The sequence below is a fragment of the Trichosurus vulpecula genome, chromosome 2 (assembly GCF_011100635.1).
Source record: "Trichosurus vulpecula isolate mTriVul1 chromosome 2, mTriVul1.pri, whole genome shotgun sequence".
In the NCBI taxonomy this organism is placed as follows: Eukaryota; Metazoa; Chordata; class Mammalia; order Diprotodontia; family Phalangeridae; genus Trichosurus; species Trichosurus vulpecula.
The window spans coordinates 399,776,549-399,801,537 of record NC_050574.1 but is presented as its reverse complement, the minus strand read 5'-3'; the positions used below and the strand labels follow the sequence as shown (position 1 = coordinate 399,801,537).

General features: G+C 37.6%; 2 protein-coding genes across 3 annotated transcripts in view; both read left to right on the top strand.

The window, feature by feature from the left end:
• Positions 1–5,682: 5,682 nt before the first annotated feature.
• On the top strand, positions 5,683–17,726 carry ZBED1 (zinc finger BED-type containing 1). Its single transcript, XM_036743122.1, has 2 exons — positions 5,683–6,169; positions 13,624–17,726. The coding sequence occupies exon 2, from the start codon at positions 13,678–13,680 to the stop codon at positions 15,763–15,765; it is 2,088 nt and encodes a 695-aa protein (XP_036599017.1). The 5' UTR covers positions 5,683–6,169; positions 13,624–13,677; the 3' UTR covers positions 15,766–17,726.
• The window catches only part of DHRSX (dehydrogenase/reductase X-linked), a 391,217-nt gene continuing 371,948 nt past the window's right edge, over positions 5,721–24,989 (top strand). The window contains exon 1 of one of the 2 annotated variants that reach the window (XM_036743124.1): positions 5,721–6,169. In XM_036743124.1, the coding sequence (XP_036599019.1) occupies positions 6,061–6,169 (109 nt within the window). In that variant the 5' untranslated portion in view covers positions 5,721–6,060. The remainder of the gene's footprint in view (positions 6,170–24,989) is intronic. The other variant, XM_036743123.1, reaches the window with a different exon arrangement.

Genomic DNA, 24,989 nt, shown 5'->3' with positions numbered 1-24,989 from the left:
TCATGGCATACCCAGGAAGAATCCTATTTTAACCTCTGACCTTGCATTACCTTTCCCTTCCTATCACCGTGTGTTGGAGGTAGGAGAGGAGAGTGGGAATGAAATTCTGTCAAATTCCCAACCTGGAACTGAATGTGAAGAGAAACTGAGGTTCATCCTAGGAAGTACTGGTTTCATGATGATGTTACTTGGAGCAAAGAGGGAAGGAATTAACTGAGAGAACTAAAACTTATGAGGCCGCTGCTGATGAAAGTTGATAGTTCTATAGTGTTAGGGTTTTGAAGTAGTCCTATAGTGTTAGGTTTTTCTCATGGCAGCACAGTGAGGTAGGTGGGGCATATATTATAAACTACATATTGCAGAAGAGGAAAGCGGGCAAATCTGAGTCCCTTGGCTATTATCTATGTTTAAGTATAATCTTAAAGGGCTTTTCAAGATAACTGAAGTAGCTAAGGCAGCTCGTACCAAGTATAGGCCTTGTACATTCAAAACCAAGACCTTTTTTTTAATCATGATAATATAGTAAAAAATAATTATGCTACTATTGGAAGGTTGTGATTCTGATTGTGATCATGACAGCTAGGGAAGAAAATTCTATATAGTGGTACACAGATCCAGATCACATTTTGAGTATACCAACTAAAAATGTACTAAGATATACAAGCACCATTTTTATTTTCCATTCAATCTATTGGTAAATATGATAACTGTGATTTTGGATGACAATATCAAGAAATTTGCAAAAGGATCCCCAAACAGAAGATCAATAATATGAAGAGAATGCATATGTTAAGGAGGGAACAGTTAATTTCTATTTTTATTGCCATCACAAAGAAAACAATAAGATTCATGCATGTACTATGTAATTTTGAATAGTATGTCAAATGAATGTAGTCACAGTCCTAGCTCTTATACTTTAATATTCCAGTGGATCTGTGATGTCATCGATGTGAGCAGTCTCTCCAAAGATGCAGACCACAAACCAGTCATATCCATCCATCCTGTTCAACTTTCTATCATGTTCCTTCCATCAGTTTATCTCAGGGGTCCACAAATGTGTTCAATTGCTCTTCACATATATGTGGATACCAATGGCCTACATGAGTTGTCCTTTAAACTTGCTAAATGACATCTGATGTTTTTTCTACACAGTAGAACTGATTCTTTTTTCATACATTTAATATTTTTTCCTGATGATGTCCTTTATACCACTAAGGTTTCCAGTCTTAAGGCATTATAAAATATAACAGGAAACAAACATACAAATATAATGCATAAAAATATTTAGTTCCACTGCAGTAACTGTGAAGAAAAAAAAGCCTAATGAATTTATATTATTTATAGAAATTGATGTAAGTGAACCTGACATTTTCATAAAATATTGAAGGTAGAGAATATTTTTGTCCATAGTGATCTTTGAAGTCCCTCCTCTGTCTCTCTGCCCCTCCTTCCCATGTCAGTTGTGTAGTATTTGGTCAGTATAATCTATGATGAGCTATAAATATTACAATGTAGTATAGCTGGTTAGCTAAATAAGACCATTAATGATTAATAATAATAATAATGATATCTAGCACCTTAAAATTTGCAAAACACATTACAAATATTAGCTCATTTTATCCTCACAACAACTCTAGGAGATGGATGCTATAATTCACATTTTACAGATGAAGTAACTGAGGCAGGAAAAGGTTAAATGTGATACTGTATTTGATCTCAAGTCCTTCTGACTCCATATGGGTCCAATGTTCTACTGCTCCACCTACCTGTATTCAAGGTTTACCCCACCTGGAATTTACAAAGCATAAGAATGACTTAAGATAAGGTAACTCTGTTCATAAGAAGCTCCCCAATAGTACAAACATTGATAATTAGCTGTTCTCCCCAAGAAGTTGCCTTACTCTAACAGCAAGGAGGGCCACCAGAGGGCCTCAGACCACCTAACCTTCTACTCTCTCTCTCCCCAGTATTCCCTACCTTTTGTTCCTTCTGTCCAGGTTACTCTCCATCCCCAGTTATAGAATCACAGAATTTTAGAGCTAGATGGGGAATTGAAACGACTTAGTTATTTTACAGATAAAGAAACAGAGACCTGTAAGAGGTTGTGATTTGTCCAGGGTTACACTGAGAGTTAGTGGTAGGACTATGATCCTAGATTTCTTGACTCAGGCCATTGTTCTTAAAAACAAAAACAAACCACATTGATTCTTCCCTTTTCTGTTTCTTTTTTGAGGTAATTGGGGTTAAGTGACTTGTAGTAGTGTCTGAGGCCAGATTTGAGGTCCTCCTGACTTCAGGGCTGGTGCTCTAACCACTGTGACACCTAGCTATCCTTGCTTTTTTTTTTTCTGGAAGGGGTCTTTTAGTCTTGTCCCTGTGTTTTCTCACATGTTAAATTTTACTTTTTCCATCAGTAAGAAAAAAAAATGGTAGCTAGGTGGTGCAATGAATAGAGTAGAGTAGAGGGCCTGAAGTGAAGAAGATCTGAGTTCAAATGTGATCTCAGATACCAGCTCTGTGATCCTGGACAAGTCACTTAACCCTGCTTGACTCAGTTTTCTCATCTGTCAAATGAGATAGAAAAAGAAATGGCAAACCACTTTCACTATCATACTATTCAAAATTGCATAGTACATGCATGAAGCTTATTGTTTTCTTTGTGATGGCAATAAAAATAGAAATTAACTGTTCTCTCCTTAGCATATGCATTCTCTTCATATTATTGATCTTCTGTTTGGGGATCCTTTTGCAAATTTCTTGATATTGTCATCCAAAATCACAGTTACCATATTTACCAATAGACTGAATGGAAAATAAAAGCGTATCAAGAAAACCCCAAGTGGGGTCATGAAGAGTCAGAGATGACTAAACAAGAAGGAAAAGAAATACAGGGCTAAAGGAAATGCTATCCACAAAGAATGCATTAGTATATTAGCTTCTACTACCTACCCCCTTGTAGCTTTGAGGGTATAAGGCCTTCCTACTGTGCAGGTATGCATACCATAGATGACTAACAAATATTTGCCCGTGATGACCAAAGGTTAGCCTACTTTTGTATAACCCAGGGCAATTTGTTCATTTCTTTGGGCCTCAGATTCCTTGATAATAAAATGAGGGTGTTGCATGAGATAATATGTAAGCTTCCTTCTAATTCTGAAATTATGCTCCTGTATGAATAAAGCATCCTTTTATCATGCTATCATCCCCAGATGCTAAAAGGCTTCGGATTCCAAACACGCCCAGTATCACGTCACCTATAAAAGTATATTTAGGAAGAAGTTAGAGTTAAGCTAAGCAATGAAACTTTACTAGGGCATGAGGTTAGAAGATTGGGTATGGTATATGTAATATTTTCCCCATTTTATTAATTTTTCCTCTTATTTATCTGTGGATTGATCAATGCCATGAAAGAAATTGACAAAGTTCTGAGATCCATTTATTAGCAAGGTTAGCAATTGCAAGCAAATAGGGTCAATGCCTCTCAATGACCAAAGACACAGAACAAGGGCTAACAGGGTCTTTCATAGTGGCTAACAAAATGACAGAGCGAAATCTTGAGCAGCATAGGTGTGTCTTCTGATTGGCCATAAAGTAAAAGACTGATCAGGTCAGGTCATGAAACAAGGGCGAAGATACTAGTCTCAAGAATAGAATCTTGCCCCAATCTGAGGTTCCCTGAATCATGAAAACAGAATTGTGACCCAAGTGACCTAAGGTTACCTGAGTAAACTTGCAAGGGTAAGGAACAGAGAAGGAGAATATTAAATCTAGCTTAAGTCCTAACAAAACAGAATTAAAAATCAAATTTCAATTTTACACCAACCCCCAGAGTGAAACCAAATGAGACACATCTTTATAGTTTCTATTTCTTTTGATAGAAGGAAGCGTTGTTATGAAGACCTGGGGTTTAGATTGTATTATATCTGCTGACTGAAGGATCTACCTTCATTTAGCTGTGGTATTAGACTGGAGTTGCTAGATGGAAAAGCCATTGAGCAGTAATGATAAACATCCATATTTTGTTGACTTTATGTCCTTTTAAATATATAATTATTTTATATATATATATATACACATAGATATCTATACATAGATATATATATATGTATATACATATATATAGATATATATACATATCTATGTATATATACTGTTCTTGGTTGATTTGCATATCACCTGTATTGCTCACCAATACACTAACTTGTACCAGGGGCCTGTGTTGCACACTCTTTAACCTTTATTTTTGTGTGTTTCAGACTGCCTTCCAAAATCAAATGAAATTTCTTTCTTCTTATACAAAAGTGATTTCCATGTTCTTTACGATCATTTCCATTTTAATGGTTCTTGTGAGGGGAAATAAGTGAAGACAGAATTAGTTGGATTGAATGCTTGACAAGACTTCAACATTTTGTAATTTCCTTGTTATAGGTACTCATTCTACCTTTAAAGATCTTAAATAGGTCATCTTTGAGAATCCTTGTGTTCAAAACATTTCATTATCCTGAAGCTAACCTGGTGAGGAGCCTTTGGAAAGTTAGTTAGATTAGTCCTCCAGCAGGAGAAAAGAGGTCCATATTTGAAGCCCTTTCAGCTTACTGTAGGATCTGCCCAAAGTTTGTATTCCAATGACACATTTTTCTGGAACTCACAGTCTAACACCTACTTCATGCCACTGAAGGCTAGAATTTGAGGCAGTCAGATACTGAAATGCTCTCTCCTTCCTCACTTCTGCCTCTTGTCTTCCCTTGCCTCCTTCAAGACTCAGATCAAATTCCACCTTTCCTGGTCACCCCTACCACTAGTACCTTCCTTCTGACCCTACTTCACATATGCCCTGTATATGTCTTGTATGTACATAGTTATTTTTATTTAGTTTCCCTCATTAGAATGAGAGGTCTTCCAGTGCAAAAAGCCATCTTTTTGTCTTTTTTTTTTTTTTTTTTTGGTAAACATGCCCAGCACTTATTAAGTGCTTAATAAATATTTCTTGACTGACTAAAGTGGCTCTTGGAAAAGATACTGCGAGAGAGCCACTGGGAAAAACAGGACCAGTGGTTTTAGTTTAAGCATATTAACAATCAATCAATCAACATCTATTAAAGTACCTACTAGGTACTGTGCTAAACGCTGCGGAAACAAAAAAGGGCAAAAAGACAGTCCCTGCCCTGAAGTCAGTCAAATGCTGAAGTTGTGTGTCCAATGGAACCTCTCTAAGGAGAGCGCAGAAGTTTGATTTTAATCAGTCAATAAACATTTATTAAGCACTTACTATGTGCCAGGCACTATGCTAAGCACTGGGGATAGAAAGAGACAGTCCCTGCCCTCAAGTCAGTCAAATGTTTAAGTTGTGCGTCCAATGGAGCCTCTCTAAGGAGAGGGCACAGGGTGGATTTCCACCTGTCCTCACGCATCAGCAGCCACCTTTTCAACCTTTAAAATGGCACTCAGTGCAACCCTACGTTTCTCCTCAGTTTCAGCCTTAGGGCTTCTCTTTAGGGGTGCCTACTTCCCTCAAACCTCCACTTTCTAAATTTCTTTGATCGCCTCGAACAACATACAAAGAGAAGAGAATTTGGTCGTCCCCACGGTTTGGTTGCTAGTACTCAGAATCCGTAAATCCCAAACCCTTTTAAACTCCCCGAGGGCGGGGTGGGGGAGGGGGCTGGTTCTGGCCGGGAGTTCGGGTGACCCGGAGGAAGCGGCCCCGCCAGCAGGCCGGCGCGGGGGCGGAGAGAGAGCGGTGCTCGGGCCCCAGCCCTCCTCCGGCCCGGCCCCCAAGGTGAAGGTGAAGGTCTCCGGGGTCGCTCCCGAGTCCCGGCTCAGGCTTCCAGAGCCCGGCAGCCGCCACTAGCGGAACTGTGCAAGAGAGAGAGGAGCGCTCGTTTCCGCTGGGTGTGGGCTCGGCAGCGCGGGCCGTCCGTGCCCGGAGAGGAGGCAGAGACACCACCGCCGCCGCCACCGCCGCCGCCGCCACCACCCCTCCCGTCTGCGCGGCAGAGAGGAGGAGGAGGAGGAGGAGGAGGAGGAGGAGGAGGAGGAGGAGGAGGAAGGAGAGCAGCCATGTCGCTATTGTCTCCGGTCCTCCCGGCCTTCAAGGTCTATTTTATGGCCGTTATCGTGGTCCTGTCGCAGCTCTACCAGCGCTGCCGCTACGGCTTCTCCCTACCAGGTTAGCAGAGCAGTCCCGGTCCATTTCCTCCGGACTCTCCGGGAGCTGTCAGTTGTGGCCCGGGAGGGGTGTGTGTGCGCGTGTATATATGTGTGTGCGTGTGTGTATGTATGTGTGTGTTGGGGGGAGAGAAGGAGGGAAGGGGGTGTTCCTTCTTGTTCCTCCTTTATTACGGAGGCGGGGGTTGGAGGGGAAGGCAGGAACCTGAACCTGGGCCTCGCTTTCTCGGCGGTGCCTTTCTTCTTTTTTGCAGCCTCCGAACTTTCCTCCCGTGGGGGGGGGGGGGGGGGTGCGTGCGTGTATGTAGTGTGTGATCGTGTGTGTGTTCTCCCACTCCCCCGCCACGCCTTTGCCTCTTCCCGAGCCCTCCGCAGCGTCCTCCCCACGAGTCCAACCCGGCCAGGATGGAGTGGTCTGTTTTGTTGTTGGAAGCAGCGGCCCGGACCTGGGGAGGGGGCAAAGGTGGGAGAGAGAAGACTCCCCTTTTCTGCTTTGCTCCACTTCTCTCTCCAGTCCTCCCACTCTAGGACCCTGGGGAGCGGGGGAAAAGGAGCGAGGAGGGGGAGCGGAGGAGACCCCGGGGCTGGGTGTGCAGCCGCAGCACCCAAAACCTTCACCTTGGCCTGGCTGAAAACAATGAGCTTTCTACCCCGCACCCCCTTCCCCACCAGCCCTGCCGACCCCTACGGGGCCGGTGCGTAGTTTGGGGCTGGAGCACGTTAGGCGGAGCCTATAACCTCACTCAGCCCCCCTCCCCCACCGCCGGGCTGGAGCCGGGGGTGGGGGGGGGGAGGCGGGGGGAGGCTGGGCGGAAGCGCGAATCACCGGTCCCCGGACCCAGTTCGGAAGCCGGTCTCGTGCGCAGGCGCCCCAGTTCCTGGGCTGGCCGGCTTTTCCCGGCCGCACCATCACAGTCCCTAGCTGCCTGGTCCTCCGCTAGGGCCTCTAGCTCGGCTCCACTAACCCCCGGGGCCGCGGTGCCGGAGTGGGGAGGGTGAGGACAGGAGGCCAATCTTCAGCCTAGCCCTGGCAGCGGCCGGGCTCCTCCTACTCCCCTCGTCCCCACCCCACTGCGCGCCCCCGCCCCCGCTTCCCCCCCCCCCCCTTGCATTGCACACTTGGCCGACCTGGCCTTTCTGCTTGCTGCACACTCTCCCTTCCCCTCTCCAACCTTTGTCTCAGCCACTTTCAGGGTCTCTTCTTTTGCTTCTTGAGGGCTAGGAGAGTTGGGCTCTTACGGCTTGGCTTTTTTTTTTTTTTTAACATTGCTAAATCCTTTGTAAGAAATAGCAACCTCTTGTTTATCTGTTTTGGGTTACAAATCTCAGGTCGTTTTCCAACTCCAGATTATTTTTGGATGTGACAACCCAGGGCATGCCTGCAGTATGTAACTTAGACCAATTTTACCTGGCTCTCTTGCCCTCCTTCACTCTTTTGAGTTTGCTACCGAACTGCACAGTCAGCATTACCACCTTGCTCTCCCCAGTTGCCCATATGAAGGAAATGTGGGTTTCCAGAGAACTTTAATATTGCTGCAGCTGAGTTGTAGGTAAGGATTGGATTCTTAATGCATGACTAGGAGAGAAATTAAATGTACACTTTTCAGCTTCTTGAAGTTGATAGGGGATGAAGACTGGGAATGGGTAAAAAGAGGTAATAACTTTTGTAAGTTTATTTATGTGCCACACAATAAATAATGTGAAATGAATGTACAGTTTGGAAAGTCCAGATGCCATCACATTTAGTTAATTGGTTAAGTTTACTTCTTTGACTTTATTTTCTTTATAAGAATATGTAAAAATGTTTAAAATGAAGTCGAATTTCCGACTCTTCTAAACAGATTGTAATTTAGTTTAAAGGTGAACTAAACGTTTTTCTAGCCTTATTTTTTTTTCTGACTAGAGGAATTGGGGTATTCACAACCCCTTTAAGCAACACTTAAAAAATCTGTAGTAATTAGGAGAGACTAGAAAACATATGCCATTCCCCCTCCCCACTTTAAAGTATTACTAGATCTAACTGGTACATTGAAAAACATTGGTGGTGTTATGATAATGAGACTAGAAACAGAAATTGTTTAGTATAAATTGGACTGAGAGTTGAGTACTGGAAGATTGTTAAAACTTTTTTTTGATAAGGAATTCATTACTTGGTAAAGGACATCATTAAATTTAGAATGGTTAAGTAATGGACATAATATCTCTTCAGTAAAATAGTTGAAATGGTCACCTTAGACTTTGTTGTCATGCATCTTAAGAGAAAAATATTAAAAAAAAGTTGTTTGTAAACTTTTCTACTTAAAGATAATATAATTGTAAAGAGACAACTTGAAATATAACACAAACTTCGGGAAATGAAATAGGTTTTAGAAGTTGTAATAACTGCTACTAACATCTCAGACCACAATCTCTAAATAAAAATATATAAAGTTAAGCTCTTAAAGAGGTGCTTTTTAAAAAAACAAAACAAAACACTGATCATTCTCTCTTGATTAGAATAGTCCTATGGTAGGGTAGTAAAGATTACCATTATTTTGTTTATTCTTCAAGATCCATACTATATGCAATTATTTCTTCAGTAGAATTTTTCTTGGCTTTTAAAGAGTTCGTTTATCCAGATATCTCTGTCACGGTAAAACTCATTGGTTAGAATGCTGAATGGAACTTCAGATGGCTTAAACTGTTCAAAGGTCATAAGACTGCCAAACTGCTAATAAAGTTACAAGTTTCATATTTCAGAATGGAAGTCTTGTGGAGAACATTGAAATTGAATGGGGTCTAAGGAGTTTAAAAAGATAATTTTAATAAGGTATGAGTGTGAGGGCTATTTTCTTTAATTGAGTTTAGACCAGAGGTACTCAAACTTATTTGGCTTACTGCCCCCTTTTTGAAAAAAAAATTACCCAGTACCCCCCCTGGAAATCTAATTTTTTAACCCTTTAACTGTTTTTTTTTTTAATTTGCATCATTTCAAAAAAAATGTTTTTTAAAAAGACATTTTAAATTTCATATTTATTGTAAATTTGTGTTTTTTTTTTCCTGCATTGAATATTGCATCATGTAACAGTACAGTATCGTATAGTAAACAAGTCATTACATGCACATATTCCTGCCAGTGCATCCTGGACTTTCTGACTATGGGACAGGCTAGCCTGCGAACACTTGCTTGTTAAGACCTGTCAGCAGACTTGACCACTGATTGGTTATAGCTTCTTTGTTTATTTGGAAAATAATGTAATCATTACAGCTTTAACTCTGTTACACAACAGATGAAACATAAGGGAATTTTCTTTCCTTCTTTTCTTTCCTTATGCTTCCATTGTCCCCTTATCTTTATACAATGTCCACCCCACTCCCTACCCTGTCCCCAATTGCACCTGAGGCTACTACTGCCCCCTGGATTGTTCCAGCACCAGGGGGCAGTATCACCCATTTTGGGAACCTCTTTAGACTAAGTGACTTGTAACCTAGATTAAGGAGAAAAAGTAGGGTTTTTCTTTAAGTGGGTTAAAGCTTCAATAAAATATATTGTTATTAATGTGAATCCTCTAAAAACATGTATTAATTATGGATCGTCAGTGTTCATTTGACAGTTGTATGTTTACAAAGATTGTTTATTACATTAGTAATTACTGTATCCCTTTTCCCCTCCAAATGCTTGGTTTATTTAAAAATAGTTGCATGTAGAAATACCTTCCTGAAGGTGTGATATTACCTCATAAACAGGTTTTAAAAACAGGAAACCTAGTCAGTATATTTAGAAGGATGAGCTAATGCTAATTATGACATGAACATCTCAACATTGTAATGATTTGTAACCCCTTAAAAATCATTTAGAGCAGGAAACAACCTTAGAGCTTAGCTCGTCTACCCTCTTCATTTTACAGATGGGGAAGGCCCATAGAGGTAAAAAAATTAAATTGCCTAATGTTCACAAATATTTTGTGGGGGAGCTAGGACTAGAACGTAAGTCTTTTGATACTCAGATCATGAGTCTTTCCACTATACCAGGTAATAATACTGTGTTTCATCTCTTTGAAATCATGTGCCACTAAGTAATTTGTCTGAGAGACAAGATTTCTCCATTTCTTAACCGTGGGGACTTATGATAGAGAAAATTGCCAGGATATGAGTTTTACCTTCCATTATTAGTTAACTTGTAAAATATATGTTGTGTTTTCTAATATGGAAGAAATTTGTTAATACAGAGTTTGAGAAATCAATATCCAGAAAAATGTGACCATAGATTAAAAGATCTGAACTACTTACATAGCATTTTTTTTTCGTGGGGAATTAGCACCTATAGCTCTAAAAATGAATAACTTAGTTCATTAAAATATTTTATGTAGAATCCGTTTTCTTTTTTTATCTAGCCATTTTTCTCATATAATAAAAATATTGAACATTTTTACAAAGCATCATACGAATATTAATTATTTTAATATTAAGAATTTGAGGGTTTCAGCCATCAATATTACCAGGATATGTGAGGTGATGATAATGTGTGTGTATGTATGTGTATGTAAGTAATGTGTTGATTTGCTAAATATATTTTATAAAGATGAAGCATTATAATTTACATGTAGTTCTCTTTAACCATGTGCTTTGTGAAGAGCCAATGATTGTGGGGTATTTTTTATGACAAATAAGAAAGTGCTTTAAAGATAAGATGTGTCATGACATGTGGGAGAAAACCATCTGTTGACAGTATTTCTAGTCACTTGATATTAGGCTTGTGGCCCTACTGGGGCATTTGGGACACAAAAATTGTGCCTTAGAGACCAGATATAAAGAAAATTGTCAGAGAGTGACATATTGTCCCACTTGATTATGGAGGTGGTAGGCTAAGCCACTGCTCCTTTGGTTGTCCTAAATAAAAAAAGAGTCTTGCCTTGTGAAGGCTTTAAACATTCTTCCAGTAGAAAGTCATTGTGTTTCTTAAGTGAAAATGTAAGAATTTGAGGAAAATTACCCATATCCTCCTATAGCCAGTTACAATCAGGGCACAGGCATGTTCACTTTCGTATAAGCAAGTAATGATATCAGATAATAAAGGTCTCATTATATTGTCATTTTCCATATCTTACGCTTTGGAAATGAGATTTTTGTCTGGGCTCAAGGGAAGGATAAAGTAACATGTTTGGAAAGTCCTTATGGTTGTTCAGTCATTTTTCAGTCATATCTGATTCTTTGAGACCCCATATGGGATTTTCTTGACGAAGATACTGGGGTGGTTTGCTGTTTTCTTCTCCAGCTCATTCTTACAGTTGAGGAAACTGAGACAAATCAGGGTTAAGTAATTTGCCCAGGGTCACATAGCTAGTAAGCATCTGAGGTCAAATTTGAACTCAGGCCTTCTGACTCCAGGCTTGGTTCTCTATCAACTGCACCATCTAGCTGCCTTAGTAGGGCTATTTACTGCTTTGAATATCAAGCCCATGCAAAAGTAGCAGTGAAGTTCTAAATTAAAAGCTATTTAAAGAAGGACAAAACCAGACTTTTTTTTCTTTTCATATTTCTGTTGACTTGATATTTTATAGCTTGTTTTCTGTTGGACATCATTCTTTGCAATAAGCCCAATTTGTGGGCTATATTTTTCAGGGAATTAGCATGATCCAATCCAATAGACATTTATTAGGTGTCTACTATGTACTAGGTACTGTGCTAAGCACTTGGGATACAGTTAATAAAAAGAAAGACAGTCCTCAAAGAGCTTGCAATTTAAAGGGGGAGATAAAACACCTCATTTTTTTTTGGATATTCCTAACAGTCTTATTTTGAAGTGTATTATAGCATAAGCTCATAGATTTAGAACTGGAAAGGACCTTAGATTTCATCAAAGTACAACTATCTCATTTTACAGATGAGAAAACTGAGGGCCAAAGAAGATAAGTAAATTGCCCAAGGTCTCTCAGCTAGTAAGTAGCAAAGGTGGGATTTGAACCCCAGGTTCTTTGACTCCAAATCCAGCATGCTTTCCACTAAACCATGCTGCCTCTCTCACTTTGAATATTTATAATCCATGAGACATTATACTTAAATACACAGGCTTCCATTTGTATTATAGCTTAAGTCATTATAAATGATACAAATGGAGGATCATGTAAACAGTGATGATAATAACATGCATAAATGATATGCTTGCCAACATAAATCCTAGAACAATTAAAATGTGCAATTAAACTATTGTATGTCATAGCATTTTTCCCCTTCTAAGCCATGTTAAAGTAATGTAATGTGTCTTGAAGCCGTGATGATGTGAACTTTGCAATATTTATATGAAGTCATTGAAATTACTTAAAACTTTTGTTATTTCACTGAAATGAATGAGATTTGCTGCTTATACTCAACAAGAATTTATTAAACACCTATTATGTGCCAGGGCTCCTATGCTAAGCACCAAAAAAACTCTCTTCAAAGTTGTTCATGCTATAGTACAAAAATTGAATGGGGATGAGAAGGAAATATCAACATCTGGGCATTTGCCTGCTTTCTAAACTCCAGGGGATGCTGTTTTCGTTTTTGTTAACCTCAACTCTAGAAATAGACTCATTTTCATTTGATTTTTTTTAACAAGTACAAAATAGGACGTGCTAGTCAAAAAATTCCAAGAATTAAGACATTCAGCATTACTTTAATAAAGCTTATAATTGTTATTATTTTTATAAACAGAACTGCTGTTTCTGTTTACTGCTTAGTTCTTTAGATGGGAGAAAAAAGTTTGTTGCTTGTTCAGAACTTTCTTTTGCATCATTAAAAGATCTCATAAATTGGTACATCTGCTTTTTTGAACACACTTGGTTTAGGCTAGTTCTTGCCTTATGTGCTTATACTGTATTTCAAGTAGCATCAAATTCTCTAGCAAGGCATTAGCAGTAAAAATGCTAACTCTGCACTAACTACAATTTTGTAAATGCATGTGCCTGCATGTAGTAAGTGTATGGGTGTGTGTGGTGTGTGTGCTTGCACTTTCGTAAAGAGTTTAAAGTTCTCTTGCTAATTATCTGCAGAACTTTCCTATCCAAGTGCTCGGTAAGGTTGCCAGAACCATTTAATACTAAACAGTTAAAATAAGAAAATAAATGTAAGATAATTAAAGATTTGCCTACTTTCAATGTTAATTTTATCTTGAGATGTTCTTTTGAGTGCAAAAACTCATTTTTATATGCTAAAATAGTAGCATTTAATTTATTTATTTAGAAAATATTTTAAAAAAACATTCCTGATTCTTCTTCTAATAGGAACCTTCCTCCTTTACCTTTGAAAAGACAGTTGTCAAGCTGGACATCTTGTATAGGCCACAATTCCTGGAGACAGCATCCTAACTTTTCCCAATGTAGTTAGAAGAGTGGGTTTATCATTGAGTTTGCATATGTGCTGATTTCAGTTCTGTAGTGAAGCTGTGATCACACCAGGAGTACTTTCTCATTTTTTGTTTATGTTACTGCTTTTTAGCAGGTACTCATTAATGAGTGAAGGATCAAAAAGCAGGACGGTGGTGGAGAAGCGATGGAGAACAAAAGCTTAGAAAGTTCACCATCAGACCTAAAGTTAGTGGCTCACCCGAGAGCAAAAAGCAAAGTTTGGAAATACTTCGGTTTTGATACCAATGCAGAGGGATGCATATTGCAGTGGAAGAAGATCTACTGCCGTATTTGCATGGCACAGATTGCCTATTCAGGAAACACTTCCAACCTTTCATACCACCTGGAGAAAAATCATCCAGATGAATTTTGTGAATTTGTAAAGAGTAACACAGAACAGATGAGGGAGGCCTTTGCTACTGCTTTTTCGAAACTGAAGCCAGAATCCTCGCAGCAGGTTGTTCAGGATACTTTAATCATGAAGACCAGCCACAGCTATGAAAACAAAAAGCACCAGGAGCTGACCTCTGCTGTGATTAGCCTAATTTGTGAGGGCATGTATCCTTCCTCCATAGTGGATGAGCCTACATTTAAGATGCTTTTGAAAACAGCGGATCCAAGATATGAACTTCCTAGCAGAAAATATTTCTGCACAAAAGCAATTCCTGAAAAGTACAACGCAGTTAGAGAAATCGTCTTGAAAGAACTGACAGACATTTTATGGTGTGGGATATCCACTGATATTTGGAGAAGCCAAAACCAGAATAGGTCCTATGTAACCCTTGCAGTTCATTTCCTCAGTAGCAGCTCTTCTCATTGTTTGGCTGTTAACTCACGATGCTTAAAGACATTCGAGGTCCCTGAAGAAAACACTGCAGAGACAATTACGAGAGTCCTTTATGAGATCTTCATTGAGTGGGGGATCAACACAAAAGTCTTTGGTGCTACAACAGATTATGGGAAAGATATTGTAAAAGCTTGTTCACTTCTGGATATTCCAGTTCAGATGCCTTGTCTGGGTCAGACCTTCAACGCAGGAATACAACAAGCTTTCCAGCTCCCAAAGCTGGGCAGTCTCTTGACAAGGTGTCGGAAACTGGTGGAGTATTTTCAGCAGTCTACAGTAGCCATGTACATGTTAAGTGAAAAACAGAAACAGCAGAACATCATGCACTGCATGCTTGTGAGTGATCGTGTTTCCTGGTGGGGAAGCACGCTTGCCATGTTGCAGCGATTGAAAGAGCAGCAGTTTATCATTGCAGCTGTTTTAGTGGAAGACAGCAATAATCACCACCTTATGTTGGAGACCAGTGAATGGAACACCATCGAGGGGCTGGTGGACCTGCTGCATCCCTTTAAGCAAGTGGCTGAGATGATGTCTGCATCCAAGTATCCCACGATAAGCATGGTAAAACCCCTCCTTCATATGCTTCTCAATACAACCCTGAACATCAAAGAAAATGATTCGAAAGAAATCAGTATGGCAAAGGAAGTGATAGCCAAAGAATTATCAACAACATACCAGGAGACCCCTGAGATAGACATGTTCCTCAACGTGGCAACGTTTCTGGACCCGAGGTACAAGAAGCTGCCTTTCCTTTCTGCTTTTGAAAGGCAGCAGGTTGAAAACAGAGTTGTAGAGGAAGCAAAAAGCCTTTTGGAGAAAGTAAAAGAAAATAGTTTCAGGCCCGAGGAAAAGCTCTTTTCATTATCGGAAGAGCCGCCAGTGAAAAAAATGATCATTTCTTCCACCCCACCCCCGACTAGTGCAATTAATAACATGCTGGCAGAAATCTTCTGCCAAACGGGGGGTGTGGAAGATCAAGAGGAATGGCATGCCCAGATTGTGGAGGAATTGAGTAACTTTAAGTCTCAGAAAGTACTCGGCCTAAATGAAGATCCGCTTAAATGGTGGTCGGACCGATTGGCGCTGTTTCCTGTCTTACCAAAGGTACTTCAGAAGTATTGGTGCATTTTAGCTACGAGGGTCTTCCCTGAACGACTCTTTGGTTCGTCTGCCAACGTCGTGAGTGCTAAGAGGAACAGATTAGCTCCGGCTCATGTGGATGAGCAAGTCTTTTTATATGAAAATACTCGTAATGGGTCTGAAGCTGAACCTGAAGATGAGGATGAGGGAGAGTGGGGTTTGGAACAGGAACAGATTTATACATTAAGTGACACAGTTAATGTAAGCAACAATTTCTTTAATATAAGGGACAGTGGATTCATCTGACAGTGATGCTAACAATGCATTCAAGAAAAGGTGTTTTTGTCTTAAAAGTTACCAAAAATAACCTGTTTGATGCTTTCTTGTAAATACAGAACAGATGTAACAGTGGCTTGGTTTTTCCTTTTCCTGTATTTGTGCCTGCCATCCATAATCTCAAAATACAAAAGAAAGCTGGTCTTTGATGTTAACTGAAACGAGAAAGATGGAGTGTTCTCTTTAGGTTTTGACTGTGATTCCTTGCCTCTACAGAAATAATTAAAAAAAAGCAATGCAATTAAAGATTTAGAAACTCACTTAGGAAAGTCCCTCTGAGGAGTTTGATAGATTAAATTTATTAATAAAAGTAGAGTTGGAGGGGAGAGTTTTGTTTTTAAAATGTTTATATCTTATTTAATTCAGTCATTTTAAATACTATTTTGGAGAGATCAGAGAGCAAGTAGAAAAATAATAACTTTCCTAGAGCCCTAGTAGTGGTGGTAGGTTTTTTTTTTTAATCTAAATATGTAAAATATTTACTTTTTAATTTAAATGGCAACTTCCCTCAGAAAATTCTGAAAGCCCTTTAGTAGAAATATTCTTTAAAGAGAAGGCAAGCTTTAAGTTTAGTCTCAATGTGCAAATGAGCATGTAGAAGCACTTACCCTCTCTATCCCTCCCCCAAATATGAGGTGTTAAATTTTTACGTTTCTTGTCGTACTGCCAGCTCTGAAACATCTTTCTCCTTTTTTTGCCAAAATTCATCTTGTAGAGGTGGCTAGTTTAAGCTGTTTCTGAAGTTATTGGATCCTTTTTCTGGTTGATGTATTCTTAGTATATGATAAGTTTCCTTTCTGTCAGAATGCTTATGTGTTCTGCATTTCTTAAAAAACAGTAATTTTATGCAAGCAGAAATAAGGTGTCTCTTTTAATGAGTTGCTTTTAAAACAAAACAAAAATCTCTAACCTGTTTTCTGATTTGTTACATGAAGGTAGCCAAATGCCCATGAGGATTTTTAGGTCCTTTTATTTAGGAGAAAAATTATTTAATCTTTTTATCTTAAACTCTCCTTAAAAGCAGGGACACTTTGTTTTTGTGTTTGAATCCCTAGTACCCCAGCCCAATGCTTTGCACAAAGTAGGTGCTTAGTAATTACTTGCTTGGTTGAAATGAATTTAACTCTACGCCACTTGTCCAAGTAAATTTGCAAAGTTGCCCTGTTTTGGTTTGCCTCTTAAGTCAGTTTGAGGTGTTCACATTTGATATTTAGGGAAGTATGAAGAAATATTCTAAATCTTGGTATATTATTTGATCTTGAAAACTTTTCGATTGTTAGGGAATTCAAAGAGGCACACCATCTTTCTGTGTTTGATTCACCTCACTGGCTATTCTGTGCATCTGTTTAAGCAACCCATATTGGGAAAGACTGCATATAAATGGTTTAAGAATGACCATTTGAGCTAGTTACTAAATTCTGCCCTAGGGTTGGAATTCTAGATATATGAGTGTTTAAAAAAAAAAAAAGTCAACCCTGGGGTTGGTGAGAATTTCACGTGCCTTTTGGAGGATAGCATCTGGTCTCTGTCATCAGTGATGCATGGTTTTAGGAGATAAATTTGCAGGCTAAAAGCAACCAGAAGGAATATTTCCTTTTCAAGGAAAACATGATGTTAACTTTTACAACATGGAAATACGTACAATGCAACTTGTATTTGCCCTTAGTTGTGTGTGTGTGTTTTTTTTAATAGCAGTACAGTACACTGTTCTGTTCCTTGAAATCTCTGAATAATGAAATTGTAAACTGTTCCAATGAGACTAGTCTCATTGCATTTAGTTTTTGTTTTTTGTTTGTTTTTGTTTTTTGCTTTTGTTTTTATTTTTAAAACCCTTGTTGTCAGTCTTGCCTATTGGCTATGTTTTCTTATTTAATGTTTTAGGCTCTGACTATTGTTAAATAAACCAGAGAAATAAATTAGCTTCTAATTTATTTGTCTGATGTGTGTTCATATTGGTAGCACTTTGATTAAATTCTAGCAGTAAGAGGCGTTTTTTTTTTTGAGACACCTTTTCAAGTCATTCACAAAAGCTTGTTACTTTATTTTCTGACCTTTTGAAATATAGAAACATTGTGCTGAACAAAAAAACTTTTTGGATTAAAATGTCTAGATCTGTAAAAATCAGTAGGTTGAAAATTTTCCTAATATGGGGATTGCTTACAATTTCCCTTTATTGCCCTGGAAATAGAGTAGATGTTGGTGGTGAGAAATTGTGAGGGCTTTATCTAGGTATAGGTAATAAATTTGGTGAGAAACCAAACCTAACTTATTTCTACTATAGTGAACTGTAGGATATTTTATTCTTTTAAAAACTGAAATTATTAAAGAAAAGAAAAGGAAGCCAATATGTCACACCTTACACTAACAATATATTGCTTGACAGTGCCTCATTCCAGAAGGCAATCAAAAAATGTATTATTAAATCTTAAGTCAAAATAGGCCAATCTTCGTTTATCAAATTTATCCCTAGAGTATTTTTTCTAATTTTTGAATGAAGAAAACCTTAATATTATTTGTTGTTACATTGTTATTTGGGATTATGCATCCTATTAGAATTTAAAGATCATTACATTTCCTGGGAATGTATCTTTATATATAATTTTTTTTTCTGAGCTACTATATAGTAACTCTGTGTGAGCATATATATATATATATATACACACACACACACACACACACACACACACACATATATGTACATGTATACATATATAGATACAGAGATACACACAGACATATCTATTTTCTTATCAGTTATTGCGTGGGACAAACTCCCTCAAAATTGTTTCCTTACGCATGATTTTGATGTAGAGTCATAATTCTAAACAAAGATTTCCTCTCACCCCCCTGCCCCCCCCCAAGAAATGTTTCTTTGATTTGGGTGGAAGAGCTGGTAAAGCTTTTAAATATTTGTATTTATCAAGTAAAAAAAAATAATTCCATGGTATTACAAATATGCTCAATGTGCTTTAATTTCACTGTGTTTTTAAAATTTTCTCAAAGTTCCAGGAAGCTTTGAAACTGAAGTGGTTGAATTTAGAAATCTTGTACATAGGCTCCATGAAAAAAAAATAATCCACCTTGCTTTGAATGCTGCATCTATTTCTATTCTTAGGTTGTCTCTTAGGTTGTTTTTAACTTGAATGTCATTTCATATATATTGGGAATTCCAGATATTGCACACCTAAATCAATGTACTGTATTTATATTGTTAACTCAGGGATAATGACTTTCTTAATTTAAGTGATTTGGGTTGTGTCTGTTTTCTCACATCTAAAAGTGAAACACATTTGATGATGTAAAAGCTCGTAACGTGTATCTCTATTGACAGAGAATGTGAACTCAAACTTGGCCTTTAAAAGAATATGATTTTATTAATTTCTTTTCAAGTTTCTTCTTCAGCGCACTTGTGGAGCCCCTTCTTGTCAACTTTCAAGTGGCTCATGCTGACTGTCTTAGGTCTCCAGCTTTTATAACCTTTTCTATTGGACCAATAGTAGGACTACCAACAGCATTTTTATGTGATGCTTTTTCTTCCTTTTTCGATGTTACTTTCAAGAAAATTCCTCTGCTGTTTCAACAAGCCTGTTCTACCTCCACGGAGCCTAGCACAGGGTATCATCATCATCATCATCATTCAGGACTGTGACTTAATATTTGCACAACATTGTGTCAGCAAGGGACCTGTGTATTGTTCTAGTTGCTTGAAGATTAAAATAAGTTTTTCAAAGATTTTAAAGTGATATCCTTGAAATGAAGTTACTCTGAAAAACTATTACTTTCCTTTTTCTGTAATCCCTTTTAGCAGATAAATTGCACAATATCCAAAAACATTTATGTGGAGGAAAGACCCAGACATTGTTTTTATTACATTTTGGTGTGATGTACTTTAGATGACTAATTATGTTCTGTCTATATAAATCTTTGGTGTATATGACTGTGTGACTTTTAAACTGTGTCTGTGACTTGCTGATGAAGAGCTGTGAGTGTCATATTCCCTTCATTATCTTTGTTGCTATTCTGAACAATTTTTTTATTGAAATCATTAGAAATTTAGCTATGAGAATGTATCAAAACATAAGTTACGGTAAGATTGCAGGGTTTTAAATCTTTTGTTTTTTAATGTCTGGTATTTAAATTCTTGATATTTATTTTTTTGTAATAATAACTATACGAGTAATATTTTATCTGACTTAGTCCTGTGGACTCCTTACAGAATTTTAGGTGCTACTTCTGCGTTGTTTTTGAATGGTGGTATCTAATAAGATTTTATATTTGCTGTAGGTTGTTCTCAGATTACAACTCCTGTGCCTTTTCTATTTAGTTTTGTAGCCACTGGTGAGTGACCTTTAAATTTAATATATTGAAAACATGTTAATTTACTTAAAATAGTAATAAATGCTATAGAGAAATTTAACTATTTCCAAAAGTCTACTAATTAATTGTAGGGTTTTTTCCTCCTGTTGGATGATATGATTTGAATAAGTATTGATGTACATAAAGGAGTTATTTTTTTTAATATGTAACATTGTGACACATAAAAATGTATTAAATTTGAGAGAAGAGAAAGTTGGATTAAGTTAACTTTTTCTAATAAATGTACTTATATAATTATAACTTGTTTCAACTATATACTGAGTGTCTTGAAACTGAAATATAGTTTTTTTTTTTTACAGTTATGGAAAACAAAACCTTGAAGTTAGAAGAAACCTTAGAAGGTTATGTAGGTTTTAAAATTGGAAGGAATCTCAGAAGTCATTTGGTCCAAAATCCTATCCAGTGCAGGAATCCTTTCTGATGTATCCCTCATAGTCACCAAGCTTTTCCTTCAGTTGTTCTAATGCCAAACTTTGGAGGCAATCTCCCCACCCTCCACTCCCTTACCCACTTCTGTCCCTTTGATTTGTTTATTAGCTCTAAATATTAGATTTATGTTGAGATGAGACCTATGTAATGGAAATTATCCATTGGCTTTAACTCTTGCCCTATGGAGTAATACCACTCCCAAGTATATTGTGACTTTTAACATGGAAACACTTTAGAAATTTGAATATAGTCTTGACACTGTCACTAAATCTTTTCTTCTCCAGGCTGAACATCACAGTTCCGTAAATGTTCTTCCTGTCTTATGGTTTCCGGGCATTTTACCATCTTAATAAGCTTCCTCTGGATGCCCTCTAGTATGTTAGTAGTTCTGTGGTACTCAGATTGGATGCAACATTCCAGAATCTGGTCTGATCAGTACTATAACTTGATTGTTACCACTCTTGACTTCGTGGTCACTGTTATTTTTGTTGTGTTAGTGTTTTTAGTAGTAGCTTTACCCTGTTTATTAGTAGTCATTGAAAACTCCTAAGGTTCTTTTCACATGAACTTCTGTCAAGCCTCTTCTCTACCTGTGCAACTCATTTTTTTTGAGTCTAAATGGATGAACCTTGTATTCATTTATTCAAGACAGATCTATTTACTTTGTAGGTGCTTTATTTCTGTATATCTGTTGAGATATCCTAATTTGTTATACAACGTTAGTCAATACCATCAACATTGTCACTTGCAGTTTTGATAAGCATCCTATATATTCAGCCAGTATTTTTATAGAAATGATGATCTACAGCCAAAATAGAACCTTTTGTCATAACACTAAAAACTTCCATCCAGGTTGATGTATAATCTCTTTGGCTACAGCTTAACCAACTCTGAATGTACATACTGGCTTTATATCCTCCCATGTACATTATTCCATCAAGTACATAAAGATTTTGTGAAAAAATATCAAATACTTCATTAGATATGGACATTTTTTGTTAATCAGATTCTGATTCTCTCATAATCAACCAGTCTAATAATCCTAAAATTTATAAGAAATTTTTAGTGTTGTTTTTTATTTTAAACCTCGAAGATGTGGCAGTGTGAGGGTTGATCTGTTTCACCTCTAATCTTCTTTGATAATATTTTGTTATCTATTATATAAGGGCATTAGAAATATTTTTCTTTGTATCTCCTAGTATCTCTTCAATGTATATTATTTATCACTTGAAAGAATACTTCAGGAAGCATTTTTTTCTATAACATTATTTTGATATGGGGAAAACAGGTGGTTCAAATCTCACAAAACTTTCATTTTTGCCTTTCAAGGAATGCCAGAAATTTATCCCTAACATCTTGGCTTTAGGAGCAAAATAGAATTACTTCTGAAGTTATTTAAAAGGTACAGTTTTACACATTATTAAAATAACATCAGAATATAACTTTCCATTTAACTTAGGAATTAAATATATTTTTAATTATGTACATTATCTTAAGTCCTTTGGCTTCTTCTCATCAAAAAAAGGCGATATAGTTAGAAGAGCTGAAGGTAGGTGTAGAAAAGAGAATATATAGCTTTTCTCGGGGCAGCTAGGTGGCGCAGTGAGTAGGGCACTAGCCCTGGAGTCAGGAGGACCTGAGTTCAAATTCAGCCTCAGACACTTGGCACACTAGCTGCGTGACCTTGGGCAAGTCACTTAACACCAATTGCCCTGCCTTCCCCCCTCCGAAAAAGGGAAAAAAAAAGTAAATGCTTTTCTCAAGATAGTCCGGTGAGGCTATTTTATCATTTTCTCTATTTTATAGATGAGGAGGATGAAGATTAGAGAGATCTTATGCAAAGTTATACGGCTAGTTAGGTGACAGTCCTGTTACTCAAACCCGTGTTTTCTGACTCCAAGATTACTTTTATTATTTCACTGTCTCGAGATAGAGGCCCGTTTTCTAGCATTCTGTCACTAAGCATTTGTAAAATGCCTACTATGTAGCAGGCATTGTACTAGATAGTGGAGTTACAAGGACAAAAATGAAAAAAATGTGTTTCCCTAAGGAGCTCATATTGTGGCAGGCAACATGAAAGTGAATATGAAATATATAAAAAATATTTTCTTGTAAGAAGGGAGTAGCAGCTGAGACTATCAGGAAGGACATCATGTAAAAATGACTCAGGTGTCTATGTGTGGCACTCCACAGCCAAAAGTAAGGGACTTGGGCTTATCTGTTATTTTGTGTTTTGTTTTTGTTCCCTATTTATTATTTTATGTAGTCAAAGATGTGGGATTTGGGGTTTTTTGGCTTTTTTTTTTTTTGAAATAAGTGAAACTGTTCACTTTAATATCACAGACAAGGCAAAATAGAAAAAAAGTTAAGAAAACAATTACATTGAGGTATTGCCAATGAGGGTGCAGTTCTGTGAATATAAGTATATGTGTGTGTGTGTATAATATGTAATGTGTGTGTGTATACATACATATATGTGTGTGTAGACACACTTATACTCATACACATGTGTGGTGAACCTGTTTCTGGAAGTGGTGACATGGTATAGAAAAGCTTGGCTCTCTATTTTAGAATATCTATAGGCATTTTATGACTATTTCTGTCCGGTTTCTGTAAGATAAAAAAGTCTGTTGATTGACTGTTGAGCTAGAAGTGAGTGTATGTAATAGACACTAATGGGCCAAATCTTTCTTTCTTGGTGGTGATTGAAGCAAGGACTGCTATCAGTCTCTACATAGGGAGAGGGGATGGGGGGATGGGGGGGGGGGAGAGAGAGAGAGAGCGCGCTTATGGGCTACTCTATCCAATCTAGATGTATTTACAGCCATTAGCATATTTAATGTCTTTGTTGTCTCAGTTATTCCTTGGGTAAAGAAATACTGAAAATGGCCTTAGACTTATGAAGCTCAGAAGATTGCAGCTGTTTCAATTGAGATGTAACATGTATGATAAAGGATTGTTCTTTTAAACATTTTTGTCTGGGCTAATGTATGGTTACTTTCAAGTGAGCATTCAGAAAACTAGAGGGAGAGTTGTATATGACTTGAAACTCATTTTTCTGTAAACTTGATAGGCTGTCCTTGAAAAGGAATGAAGTTTTTCTGTATAATAATTGAATCAATCTTCATAAGTAGGATAGGGTCTAGTTTTATGCTTTTGATGTTTAAAATTTGGAGTGCTGTCTTTAGGGCTATATGTGATCAAATTTTGATGAGTTGGGCCATTGAGAAGTTAACTTGTTTTCTGAGTTTTAATCTTGCTTTTATTTAGTGGAAATACTTGATTTTAAATTTTATCTCTGATAAGTGTGAAGATATGAAAGATAAAATTAAGAATGGCTAAAAAAGAAAAGCTGTTGAAAAACTATGGCCTGAGAATTACATTCACTGAGACTGATTCCCAACTACCTGTGTTGCTCTGTGGCGGCAGTTCCTAGAACTGGGGATATATATGTGTAGACATACATACACACATATATACACACATGCATATATATCTATATCTATATATATATCTATATCTATATGTGATTTTAGAAAAAGCATGTGGGAGGAATAAAATTTGCATTTTAAATTTTAAAAAGGCTTAAGGATGCAGTAAAAGAAATGAACATGGATTGAAAGAAGTATATGGTTTTCAATTACCCAAAGAGTTTTCGCCATAGAGAAACTCATTGCTGTATCAAAGTTCATTGAGATAAACAGTGTTTCTTCAAGGAAATTCTTTTTGGAAAATGGAAGTGCCAAAAGTATATACTTTAAAAAAAGACTTTGTTTAGTTCATGCTGAATTAAAAAGTTGGTATTTTTAGGGCCTTCTGCCAGAGGTAGGGAACCTGCAGCCTTGTGACCACATGTGGCCTTCTGGGTCTTTGGATGCAGCCTTTTGACTGAGTTCGAGTTTTAGAGAATAAATCCTTTTATTAAGGGGATTAATTCTGTGAAGTTTGGATTCAATCAAAGGGCTGCATTTGAGGACCTAGAAGTCCACATGTGGGCTTGAGGCCACAGGTTTCCCACATCTGTTAGACTTTCTCATAACGAGTTCCCTTGTTTTTTTGTTGTTGTAGTTGTAGCTATTGTTTTATTCTCTTCCCCATTTTTATATACGCTCCTTGCTAGAATTCTCACATTCCAGAAATCCTTGTAATGAGAACTTTTGTTTTTGGATGGGGTAATTGGTAATCTGTAGCTTGACTTTAGTGTAAAGCCTCACTGAATTATGAGGAAAAAGGGATTAGCTTTTCTCCCCTGCTAGTTCGACTATCACCAGGGGGCACCTTAACTATGTGCATTCTTCCCAGAGCTTTGCCACCTAGTTTTGGGATGCCCCTAAACTAAATTCCAGGCAATTTGTACTAAAATGGCATTTGCCTGATGTGACAAAACA

Coding starts and splice junctions, on each gene's coding strand:
- ZBED1 (XM_036743122.1), top strand. CDS start 13,678: ATGGAGAACAAAAGCTTAGAAAGTTCACCATCAGACCTAAAGTTAGTG.